The 12,611-nt window shown below is 40.4% G+C and overlaps 1 protein-coding gene across 3 annotated transcripts in view; it reads left to right on the plus strand.

Annotated features, from left to right (window-relative positions):
- The window catches only part of LOC130914511 (low-density lipoprotein receptor class A domain-containing protein 4-like), a 450,713-nt gene that overhangs the window by 334,232 nt on the left and 103,870 nt on the right, over nucleotides 1-12,611 (plus strand). The window contains exon 1 of one of the 3 annotated variants that reach the window (XM_057833771.1): nucleotides 10,001-10,424. The exons of the other annotated variants lie outside the window; for them this stretch is intronic. Within the exon in view, the coding sequence (XP_057689754.1) occupies nucleotides 10,331-10,424 (94 nt within the window). The 5' untranslated portion in view covers nucleotides 10,001-10,330. Of the gene's footprint in view, nucleotides 1-10,000; nucleotides 10,425-12,611 lie in introns of those variants that run through there. 3 annotated transcript variants of the gene reach the window in all.

Consider the following 12,611-nt stretch of genomic DNA (forward strand, 5'->3'; position numbering starts at 1 on the left):
CGTTTTTTTTTTTTTTTTTAACCAAGAATCGAGACTATTTTACGTCCATATCTATTTAAAAAAATCAGGGATTTAAGCATTTAATTCACAAGAATTTTCAACGAAAAAAGGCTCCTTGTCTATGACGCCAGTCGGTCAGCTTTGACGGCCTTGTCAACAATGCAGGCCCCCTATTTATCGGCCTCGCGCCCCGTGTCCCGTCAATACATTATGAAGTCAATGGCTACGCAATATATATGTTTTCAACTAACTTTTCTCCATTATTTTTCTAGAATTACTCAATGTGTTATTATTACTATATCAGGAATATTTCTTTCCGGGTTAAAGGACCGCAGGTTAATAAACTATTCCAAAGTGGCATTAAGAATCGCTCCTAAGATTTGAATGACATGGTTTATTTTTAGACTGCAGTTGGTACTGTACTAGAATGCATAGCATTGGTGCAGTATGTGTGTGTTTAGATGCAGCTTTTTGCATGTTGCCCGATTCAGAGAGATGTGGTAGGGCAAAGGGGACATTGGGGGTCGCACCTCTCTACAGCACATGTGGCCCTGAACCACAAGGCTGGTGCGGGGGTCAACTCAAGGTTAGCTTCTAAAAAAGGCCTTCTTCATTGGTCGAGGCCAGCCTTAACAAGGGAGTGAAACTTGAAGCACCCATCCCTCCCCCCAAAACACACCAGGCCAGCCCTCTTCTTCCTCCTCCCCTCTGGTCTGCTCTCCCAGAGCCATTGTCAACCACAACCTGGACGTCTGCTACTCCTCTGACTCAAGTCAACGCTTTCAGCCCCTCCTCATCCCCCTGCCATTCAGACATACACCCATGCATACACATGTATTTTACTCACTCTCCTTGCCTTTCTCCATTGTCATCTACATGTCTTTATAACAAGTGTTTTTTCTTCTAGATTATATTTTTGAACAAAAACATACATACATACAGTGTATGCAGCTCACAGTTAACCCTTTACAGGGTACTTATGTAACTTATTTAGAGGCTGGTGGCAAGTGATAGCTGGCAGCCCTCCAAGCCAAAATGGATTAGACGCTTACTGCCGTCAATGGCACTGAAAGATGGGCATTCACAGCCATTCCTGCCAGTTTAGATGAATTGAACGTCTAACGTTGTCAATGGCAGGTAATGAGAAAAAAATATCAGTAAATATTTTTTATGGGGTGTAACTAGAGTATATTACAGTTATCATTCCTGTTTTCAATTTACAATATACTACAGACCTTGTAAAAAGTATGAAATCACCACTCTCGGACGAGCACTCACTCAGACATTTTATCATTGAGAACAAACTCGGATAAAAAGCTTGAAAAAAATCATGAATTAGTTCAAAAGTGCAACTCTTTAGCATTCAGAAAAACTAAAAAAAAATGAATAAAAAACATTGTGGTGGTCAGCAAATGTTACTTTTATAGAGCAAGAGCAGGGAAATATATGGAATCACTCCATTCTGAGGAAAAAAATATGGATTCATTTGAAACAAACAAAGAAATACAAATCAAAACACATCTGTAGTATTTAGTAGCTCCACATCTGGCTTTTATGATAGCTTGCAGTCTCCGAGGCATGGACTTGATGAGTATTCTTCATCAATTTTGTGCCAATTCTCTTTGAATGCAGTTGCCAGATCATCCTTGCAGGTCGGAGCCTTGCTGTGGACTATTTTGTTCAACTTCCACCATAGGTTTTCAATAGGGTTGTGATCTGTGCTATTTGCAGGCCATGGCATTGACTGGATGAGTCTTATTCCAAGGAATGCTTTAACAGTTTTAGCTCTGTGGCATGATGAATTGTCATCTTGGAAAATGACAAACATATTTTCAATTGAAGGGATAAGAAAGCTGTCTAAAATTTCAATGTAAACTTGTGCATTTATTGAGGATTTAACCACAGCCACCCCCCCAGTGCCTTTGCCTGATATGCAGCCCCATAACATCAAGGACTGAGAGAATTTTTATGTTTTCTTCATGCAGTCATCTCTGTAAATCTCACTGGAACAGCAGCAAACAAAAGTTCCAGCATCATCACCTTGTCAAATGCAGATTCATGACTCTTGGCACCTTGTCCAATGCAGATTCTTGACTCTTGACAAGGTGATGATGTCATAAAAGCCAGAGGTGGTGCTACTAATTCATACAGATGTGTTTTCATTGTTATTTCTTTGTTTGTTTCTCATGATTCCATATTTTTTCCTTAGAATGGAGTGGATCAATATATATTTCCCTGCACTTGCTCTATAAAAGTAACATTTACTGACCACTACAATGTTTTTTAATCATTTCTTTTAGTCTTTCTGAATGCTAAAGAGTTGCACTTTTGAACTAATTCATTATTTTTTTTTCAAGCTTTTTATCTGAGTTTGTTCTCAATGATAAAATGTCTGAATGAGTGCTCGTCCGAGACTGGTGATTTCATACTTTTTGCTCGGAGTCGTATATTGTATATGATAAGGAGTGGGACTTCATTAGAAAATTAATCTAATTTATTAGAGGCTTTGTAATTAATTAATTAATCTTGATGAATCACATTTTAATCGCATACCAATATTTTTTTTCCTAGGACTTACGTTTCATTTTAAATTGAAACTATATATTTTTTTTAATTGAAAGGATTTTAATAGTTGACTCTATTACTATAATGACCCAAACCTACATTAAAACCTACATTCTTTTTTTTTTAGATAAAATGTGCTAACTTGTTCAGATTTGTGTCATAAATCCTTCAAAAATAAGGATAGGAAAAGAGTTTTACGCTGTATAATAGAGTTGTCTGATATTATCAGGTGGCCGATAATATCGGTGTCAATTCTTGCTTATCAGGTTTGGGCCTATATGCACACAAGTCAAAGTGAAAGTGAAAGCCTTCCACCTTTGTACAAGGGTTGGTCAAAGTTCAGAAAAGTAATTATGCTAATTGACCATTAGATGTCTCCCAACTTAGATGCTTATGATTTGTTATGTGAGCAGACCATTTGCATTCATGGAGCAAAAATTACATTAAAAATAAATTATTGAAAAATAATGAATTATAAACTCATTACATATAACTACTGCGTTAGCAGAAACAAATAGTTACTTAGAAAACTAGAAAAGTAATAAAATACAAAAAAATGGTGGAAAAGTCCAGTTTGTAATGCTTTGGTCACCCCCTAGTGGCTTTTTGGGGTAACTACTGTAAACATAATTTAATTGTGAATGATTTCTTTTATTTAATGATGGACATTTTGGCTTATTTCAATTTATATTATTCATATGGGACACTTATTTTCTAAAATTTCAGTTGAAGTTCTCTTAATTTTCACAGAATGTTTATTTTATTTGGAAAACCTTGAAGTTGTTACATTTATCATTATTAAAGCATCCAGTGGGGCTTCACTATACAACTAGCAATAACACATTAAGTGCACGACCGCATATATTGTAATCGGTTTTGTATCTGTATCAGATTTTTTGAGATGGACAATATCGGAATATCGGTTTTCAGTTAAAAAGTCATTTTCGGACAACTCTGCTGTAAAATACATATATATAAACAGAGTGGGTAAGTAACATGTTACATTTACTCCGTTACATTCAGTTGAGTAACCTTTTGAGGAAAGTTTACTTCTTAGAGTAGTTTTACCACGCAATACTTCTTACTTTTACTTGAGTAGATTTGTGAGGAGGAAACACTACTCTTACTCCACTACTTTGGGCTTCACTAGTCATTGAATTTTTCCTCTTTATTCTACATTTTAGATTTGACTTTTTTTTGCCAGAGAAGCCAAAAGTGGTGCTACCACTTTCACCAATGAGACGTTCCAACAATAATCACATCACTCCATTATACCAATCAGACTCAAGCTTTGCGCCGGCCCGTTCGATCACGTGGCGTCTTTAAAGCACCCTAAAAATATTAAGTCTTTGACATGCTTTATAGCATGCAAATGGACTGTGGATTCAGCTGATTTTGCGTATTAATTCATTTATTTTTCGCATCACGCCAGCCAACTGTGCTGCAGGGTTTTGTTGCTGCACCAGGGATAGGCGTGAGACTTTTTGGGTTTCAAAAAATTCCCGTTCACCCCACCTCCTCAGTCCTCTTCACGTGTCCACCGAGAGAGCGCTATACTCTGCTTATGCTCGTGCGGTTCTCCATATCGTACAGACTTCCAGCCCGTCTGCCTTCTTCGTGTGCCAGGCAATAGACCACTATTCTCAGGTTGGTCTTGGGCAGCTACGTGCTCCTCCGACGTTGGCTGGTTTGTCCGGCAGTCATTCTCCAGCTGCTTCCCCGAGAAATGAGCTCTCCTGCCCGCAGCAGGGGAACGACGAGCTGTAACTTGCTTGCCTCCAGGGGAGGCTGCTGATCGGTGAAGACAATCGACAACCCCGCCACCGTGTGAAATGATCCGGGGTTGATTTGTGTGATTTTTTTTGCTTCGAAAGCCGAGAATAAGACTTTGAAACGCCACTTGGTTTGGGTTAGCATGTCGGCTAGCTGCCACACCTACTGGTTTGTTTACGCTCTCCAAAAGCCGGAGTAACTCCGGTGGCATGAAATATCGTTCAGGAAGTGCAAGAAGTCGATAGTTTTGACCATTATGGAGTAATTTTGCCATGTCGTACTAAATAAATGCATTTTGAATATTTTATATTCCATTTAGCACAAAACAGTTATTTGTCATGACCATACCATTTACTTAGCAATTGGGGAAAAATACTTGGTGAAAAAGAATATCCTGTAAAAATATTGGAGTTGAGAGATTGAAACAATTACATTTCTCTGCTCTCTTCGTCGCATTTCCCCGGTTCTGAATAATTCCCCCTCAGTGGGCTAAATTGTAAATCGGATGAAATCGTGACCCTGCCGATGTCATCCTCCAGCTGGGGACGCTACAGCGCTATGACGATAGGCAGGGCTAAACGGCAGATTAAAACACCAATTTCATGTCAACTGCGCTATGCCAAATTGTTAAATATAGTCGAATCGCCTCAAAATATGATTCTAATTCACATAATAATGGTATTTAAGATTTTTTTTTATGCTGTCACAGGCACAGATAAATGTTAGTACAAGTTATTATAATTTCATATTGAAACCCCTCTTGATGTTTTCGTTTTTCTACAATTTGTAAAATTATTTTAACTAGGAGGTCGCCATTGTTGTTGACGTCGCAGGTCGGTGACGTTTACAGGGCCACGCTGCCAGAATTCCACCTGTGACGCTTAAAAAAACAACAACAACAAAAACGTGTCTCTTTAATTATGCAAGGTAGTGCTTTAAGTACGCCACAAGGTTTCAATGGCGAGTCTCACATTAATTAGGGATCAAGCCAATGAGTACATTTTTTCCCTTGACTGACACTGTAGTTTCTTTAATCCACAGTAGTGTGAGAGAGAAAGGAGAGTGGACACAGGCATTCAGATTCGTAGCTCGGACCGCTCCGTTTATTGGCATAAGCTTCGGCAAGTCTTTCACAACACACATAGTGATCATATAGTGAAAATACTACAAAACTAGTCATCTCTCAAAAAATGTCACCAAGAAGAAAAGTGCTTCAATCTGTATTTCCGAAGCCCTATTCTCACACAGTTAACACAACAATGTAAAGAGAACTGGCATTCACAATCAAAATAGATGCGCAAAATACACAATAAAACTTACTCAGACTTTGGTCAAACTATATTTAAGCATTTTAGCAACTCCTTTAGCTCAACAAATACGCTGGATGGAAATATTTAGTCACAATACACAAACTATGATGCTGGGGGCCATTTTCAGGAGTCTTGTGAAGACAACACATGAACGTGAATCACAATAGACCAGACACATCCAAAGTCCAGCCCGGGGGCCAAATGCGGCCCGTGGTCAAATTTCATCTGGCCCCCAACTTCTGTCATAAAATCAATAACGTGTGGCCCGCACACAGACTTAGAGTATGTCATGCCCTGGGAAAATGTTAATATTCCATCATTTATCCATAAACGCATGCCTTTTGTATTCATATCATGCCACTTCGTGTAATTACACACAAGAAAATGAGAGAAATTTGGCTCGATTGTCAAGCTAAAACGACCGGCGCCCGAGATCTGGCAGATTGTGTGCGTGATGTCACTACAAGTGAAGAGAGTGCCACTGGCCACTACGGGGGCAGCGCCTGTCTGCATCAATATAATTCCTTCTAGTGAGGGGAGAATTAGGGGTGTTTTGAGCTGTTTATGCTGATGCATTGTGTTCGTCCTGCACATATTCCAGGTTCCCTCATGAAGAAACACCCCTCGTTGTCAATAAAAGAGAATTCAGAATTGACAGTGAGGGGTGTTTCTTCAACAAGAAAAAGGCTCAGTGCTTTAATAGTGAATGGCAGCGATGATGGCAGACAATTTCATTTCTAGTTTCAGCGACGAATCCGACGTAGAAGGACGTAACGAATGTTCATCTAATGGTGACGAGGAGAGTTACGAAGGTTTAATCGGTGTTTTAGGTTACCAGTTTGAGCCCAAACGAACGCCAACGCAGCGTAATGAAATGGTCATTGAGGGGAACAATGACACTAATGAAACATCGGCAGCAGATCGTGTGGGAAACACCAATGGTTTGTTTTGCATTTCTTTTTGTGAAGCTGATACACCGTTACTGCAAAATAAAGTAATGCATAGAATAGTTATCATTTATTGCGCTATCATAGCTTTTCGCTCTGCCAACAGACACAAATATTAATGGGATCAGAGGATTTGTTCTATATATTTTACGAGCGATAATTTATACATGTGTCCAGTCCTGTATCCAATGCGTGATATTTTTTTATTATAAAAGAGTGCTCACTCTAGCCATTTCGAGCTTGGCTGCTCCCCTCCTTTGCTTAGCCTTAGCCTCCTTTGCCAGTCATCGTCCTCTTTCTCGATATCTCGGGACATTTAGGTGGCTGCGCGTGTTTGGTAGGCACCGCATCTCCTTTGAGCAGCAATCTTTTAGCAAAACCCGATTTCACTTGTCCATAGTTCGAGAAGCTTTCAGGTGGAAAATGCGCACCACAGAAAACCGTGCCGGAGGCTGTGTCTAGAAAATTAGCCCTCTTTGCACGGACGAACTTTGCCCATTGTCTGCGTAGTCCAGCTTTTTTTTTCCGCGTTCGGGAACTCATGGATACTATATTCCGATAAATAGCTATTTGTACACCACATAGCACAGCAATTTTGAACCATTTTAGTGATGTTTTGTTCAAACAAACCCGAACGCTACTCTTTCGTCGATAAAAAACAATGGCACCTGGCTCCGCCTCGACTTTCATTCACTTGTAGTGACGTCCCCGCCCCATTCGGCTGTTTCCGGAACACTTTCGGAAATGTTCGTCATTTTCGATATATTTTCGATAATTGCTCATTAATGTGATTGATTTTTTTGTTAACTTTATCAATATTTGTTATCTTGGCACATAACGGTTCTATTGATGTCTCACACCCCCTTTGCCGTTTCATACCCTTTAATAAATTGGTCAGTAGTACTGATGCCAGCATATGAAGTAGCTTACACACTAAATGCTGCTCCTCATTTACCCACTAAAAGGCAGCAGCACTTCAAGCAACATTACCCTGTGTGACCCTTTATTTCCAATTTTCTAAAATGGCAACAATTAACAGAAAAAAAAGAAAGTTGACTGCGACGGCTGACGCTTCAAGAATAGATGGAAATTGGAGTATTTCTTCACTAAAATACGCAACAACTGTGTCTGAGACAGTCGCTGTTGAGTTCAATGTGAGGCGATATTACCAAACAAGACACGCTAACATGTACGACATGTAGTCGCTAGTTTATTTTCACAGCAGCAGTATTTCACAAGAGCCCGAGAGTCGAAAGAGAACGCCACAAAGGCGAGTTGCGAGATTGTCGAAATTATTAATTATAAAATAATAATAAAGCGAATGTGACACACAGAATGGCTTGCTAAAATTTGCTTAAATATATTGTTCTACATAAAGGACGTCAGCCAAGGTTGGCCCCCCACATTTTTGCCACACCCCATCTGGCCCCCTTTGCAAAAGTTTGGACACCCCTGCAATAGACCCCACTCACCAAAGTCACACAATGACGTGTCGCTGTATTGTGCCGCCATATTGTCCGTCATTGTGTGTCCGTATTCTCAATGGTCTCAATTTATCATGCAATTTATAGTGCAATTCATGTAAGCCCCGGTGCTTTCAGACGCTGTAAACTCATTGGATGTGTTGCATAAAAGGCGTTATGTGGAAAAGCTTCGGTCGAGCCATTCTCTAGATCCATATTTGATGCCTAATTCGATATTTTTCGACCCGGTGTCTTCGACGTCTCTGCCTGACATCTGCTACCCTGATATCTACAACTATCTTGTCCACAGAAACTCAGCCTATTCTCACGAAACTTTGAAAAACTGTAAGAGCAGCACTCTAAGCAACATTACCCCATGTGACCCTTTTCTTCCAATTTTCTAAAATGGCGACAATCAATACAAAAAAAAGTTGACTGCGATGGCCGACGCTTTAAGGATAGGTGGATATTGGACTATTTCTTCAATAAAATACGCAACAACTGTGTCTGCCTCATTTGCAAAGAGACAGTCGCTGCTTTCAAAGAGTTCGATGTGACGCGATATTACCAAACAAGACACGCTGAGATGTACGACAACATTAAGGGGAAGATACGCAGCGAGAAATGAAAGCAACTTGAAGCTAGTTTAATTTCACAGCAGCAGTATTTCGCAAGAGCCCGAGTGTCGAACGAGAACGCCACAAAGGCGAGATCGTTGAAATTATGAATTAAAAAAAAAAAAAATAAAGCATATGTGACACTCAGAAGGGCTTGCTAAAATTTGTTTAAATATATTGTTCTTCGTAAATCAGCCAAGGTAGCCCCTCACATTTTTACCACACCAAATCTGACCCCCTTTGCAAAAAGTTTGGACACCCCTGTTTAACTGATGATCCGTAGACGAGGCCAGCTTCTTTCACTTGTTACCAGCTAAATATTATTCAAAAATAATGATGGTGGAAGAAATAAACATCTTGAATTTGAAACTGTATGTTGTCGGCGGTTAGCCTCGCAATGATCTTAATTGTGGTTGTCAGCCCAAAACCCTCTAAATATATATTAAATGCATCTTACCAGATATAAAATGACTACTACATAATCTGTGGTGATCGTTTCTTGCCCAGTTTTCTCGTCGAATTGCAGCAGTCCATCTCGCTCTTCTCTCCGGGTCTCTCGGAATACGGTAGAACTTCAAGTCTCTCCGTCTATCTTCTCTGTTACTGCAACCAACCGCCACACACGCCTTCACCATTTTGATTATTAATGTTAACGAGCAGAAAAACACGCCATAATAGGAGGAATTTACGTAGCGGTAATGCGTAAACACGACGAGCTGACGGACAATATGGCGCGGAGGCGTGGTTGTGACGTCATGTGAGTGGGGTCTATAGCCCCAGTCTAAAAAAAAAAACAGGGAACTTCGGCGACAGTCGAGGGACAAAACACATTCATTGGCTTGAAGTCTTATTAATGTAAAACTCACCATTGACACCTTGTGGTGTATTCAAATCACTACCTTACATAGTTAGAGTGACTGTGAAGTACGGCAGCGTGGCCCTGTGACGTCACCGTCCAGTGACGTCAGCAACAATGCGGGCTACTTTTTTTTTTTTTATTTAAAATTTTACAAAATTTATGAAAACAAAAACATTAAGACGGGTTTTAATGTCAAATTATTATTACTCGTACTAACATTTATCTTGCCACGCTTCTCTACCAGTGTTGAAAATCCAGCTGATTACAAAAGATGAGCAAATTAGTCTTAATATTTTCCCAATTTTCGGTCATTTGAGCAACGAACACCTTTATGTGAACTAACGTTTTGATAGTACAGTAGTGTACTTGGCACATTTTAGAAGAGATTTGCTTGTCGGTGCTGGCTACAGTGGCCGTCCTCTTACGCATCATCTGATTGGTTGAGCAGAGCTGTCAGTTTGGATGTGGGAGGAGTCGAGCGCACCCGTCTGCCCTGGTCTAGTTGGAAGACAGCTGCTCGCGGCGGCGGCGTCGGTGGCAGCGGAAAGGGAAAAACTGCACAATGCGAGAGACGCCAAAAATGGCTTAACCTAGAACTGGCAACTCCTTCACTTTCCGAGTCCTCTGCGAGACAAATATGGCGTGAGAAAATACGTGCGAAACTGACGGGAGTCAGCCTAAGCGCCGGACTCTGCTGCCGCTGCCTGGAAGTTTTTCGTTGTTTTCCCGTCGGGGGTCCCCGACGGTGGCGGCGGCGGCTCTTTCCCCGGAGCGGTGTCCCGTTCCACCGAGCCCCATGCAAAACCTAACGGCCCCTGGCGGCTCCGGCAACTCCAATGTCACCTGCTCCTGCAACTGCACCGTTTCCCAGCCACAGGGAATGGAGATATGTGAGTACCAGACTTGTTTTCCGTGACCTTAAATCCGACCCAGAGACGAATGGAGTGTCTAATCCGTTATACATATACACCCCTCCAAGTGTAATTTAGCATTACGTCTGCACTAATACGTATGTGTTCATCCAAGAAACGTCGAAGATTTTATTTTTTTCGTAAATACGTATCTGATCCTTCAATTTTCAATTCGCGTCTGCGCAGTACAGTAGAGTAGAAACTTTAAACAGGGCTCCACCGTGATTATAGGCATTTTCATCTGATGTGGCTATATGACTTCAAAGTTTCAAGTGTGAAGTCTGTTAAAAGTGTGACGGTATTTTTAGCTCGTACAGTAATACATTTACATTACGTCGACATGCAGCAGGGCAGTGCAGTCACAATAGACTACTTAAATGCTTACTTACATTTAACTTTTTAAGTGCATTATTGATTTAGGATAAGTATGGGAAAAATTGGACATCTTGCCTCTGTGATTTAAATCTTTTTGGGGGCTTGTGTGCACATATTATAATAAGGGATCACCACAGAGGGTTAAATAGTTGGCAGTCAGCACTAACAGGAAACGCTGGAATGGTATGATATGTCTGTCTGCTGTCTGAGCAGCCCACAGAGAAACTGTCATTATCAGCTCTACTGTGTTAGATCCACTGCAGATGTTCCTCTTTATGTCTGAGACAGCGCAGACAAATACTGTATACAGGCAAAGAGACATAAAAAGGACAGTCACAGCATGTAGTCAAAGATAAATAAACAAGAAACACTTAGATACAGCTTGGCAGCTAGACAAGAGCCATGACAAATTTATGTGTTCTTGCACTCCAACATGCCGACGTACAGAAGGGCAGAGCTCCACTTATGTTATTTCCGATGGGGCAGAGGCCAGACTTGGTCAGTGTGCGGTGAATGTAGGATATTAGATTTAGATTTGGCAGCAATATGTGGCTGCAATGACGCCACTATGTAACCAAGAAGCATGATTTTGTCTGGCACATTGACACATGGCTCACCTTGTGTTGGTCATGTTGGCATAATTCCGATCAGAGTTACTGTAGATCACTCAGCTCAACTTCCTCAAATTTAGACCGCAGTCGCAGATTTAATTTTTGTTAGTTTATATTATTATTATTATTATTTTAATCATGAAGCTGACTTTCTATGCCAGGGGTCGTCAAATACAAATCTTGAAGGTCCACAATTATTTTTTTCATACTAGTACAATCAAGGGTCCATTTATTAATGTTGGTCAAGTCAAAGGCTGGTCGAAGGTGGTAAAGGTGATTTTCTTTTGACCAAACAAAAATACAATGCACATTCTGATTAAAAAATGAATTAACAAAACATTTTCTTGACTTAAAATAAAATAAAATTTTTAAAAAAAACCAACATGTAGGGACAATGTTTACTCATGTACACTAAATAATTGCCAGTACTTCATTGCGTCTTGTGGTTGATGAATCTGAGAGTGAGTGTTTGATTTTTGTTGTCATTTCCTCATCTTCTTTTCCTTCGAACATTGCTGCCATCACTTCAGTCATACACGCTTTTGTTATTTCTCCATCAGAGAACGGTTTCTTATATTTGGCCAACACCCACGACACTGAGTGAGCACTCCATTGCAATTTGTTGTTGTGTCATAGATTTAACAATAACCTTGCTTGACTCTTGATATGACTGCTTCAACCATAGGCGGAGTTTTGGGGTGGGGGTGGGGGGGGGGCACAAAATGTTAATGAACGACCAGAAACGTAGTTTCAGCAATAAAATTAACTTCCAAGAATAAAATAATAATAAATTAAACTAAGGGTTTTTTGGGGTTTCCCGTCATTTTTGAGGGGAATTCTAAATCAGGCTGCTTAGGACAGCTATACTTTTCACCAAGATCGTCATCCATTGAATATGCTACGCCCGCCGGTGTCAACAGGTGTACTGTTAAATTTTGCACCCCATCAGAAATTGCACCTTTGTGTTATAAATGGCCGCAAATACAGCGGGTACAAAGTGAACACCACAAGCTTTCTTTAAATAAAGGAATATTTACTTACGTTTGATCATGGACTGACATGTAGAAAAGTTCTCAGAAACATTCTGCCATGTTAGCTGTACACGACAACTGCACGCCGCTCTATCCCTGTTTATGTCTTCGCCGTGTAGTTAAGCATCAATTTACGCCATATTCGTGTG

The sequence above is a fragment of the Corythoichthys intestinalis genome, chromosome 4 (assembly GCF_030265065.1).
Source record: "Corythoichthys intestinalis isolate RoL2023-P3 chromosome 4, ASM3026506v1, whole genome shotgun sequence".
Classification (NCBI taxonomy): Eukaryota; Metazoa; Chordata; class Actinopteri; order Syngnathiformes; family Syngnathidae; genus Corythoichthys; species Corythoichthys intestinalis.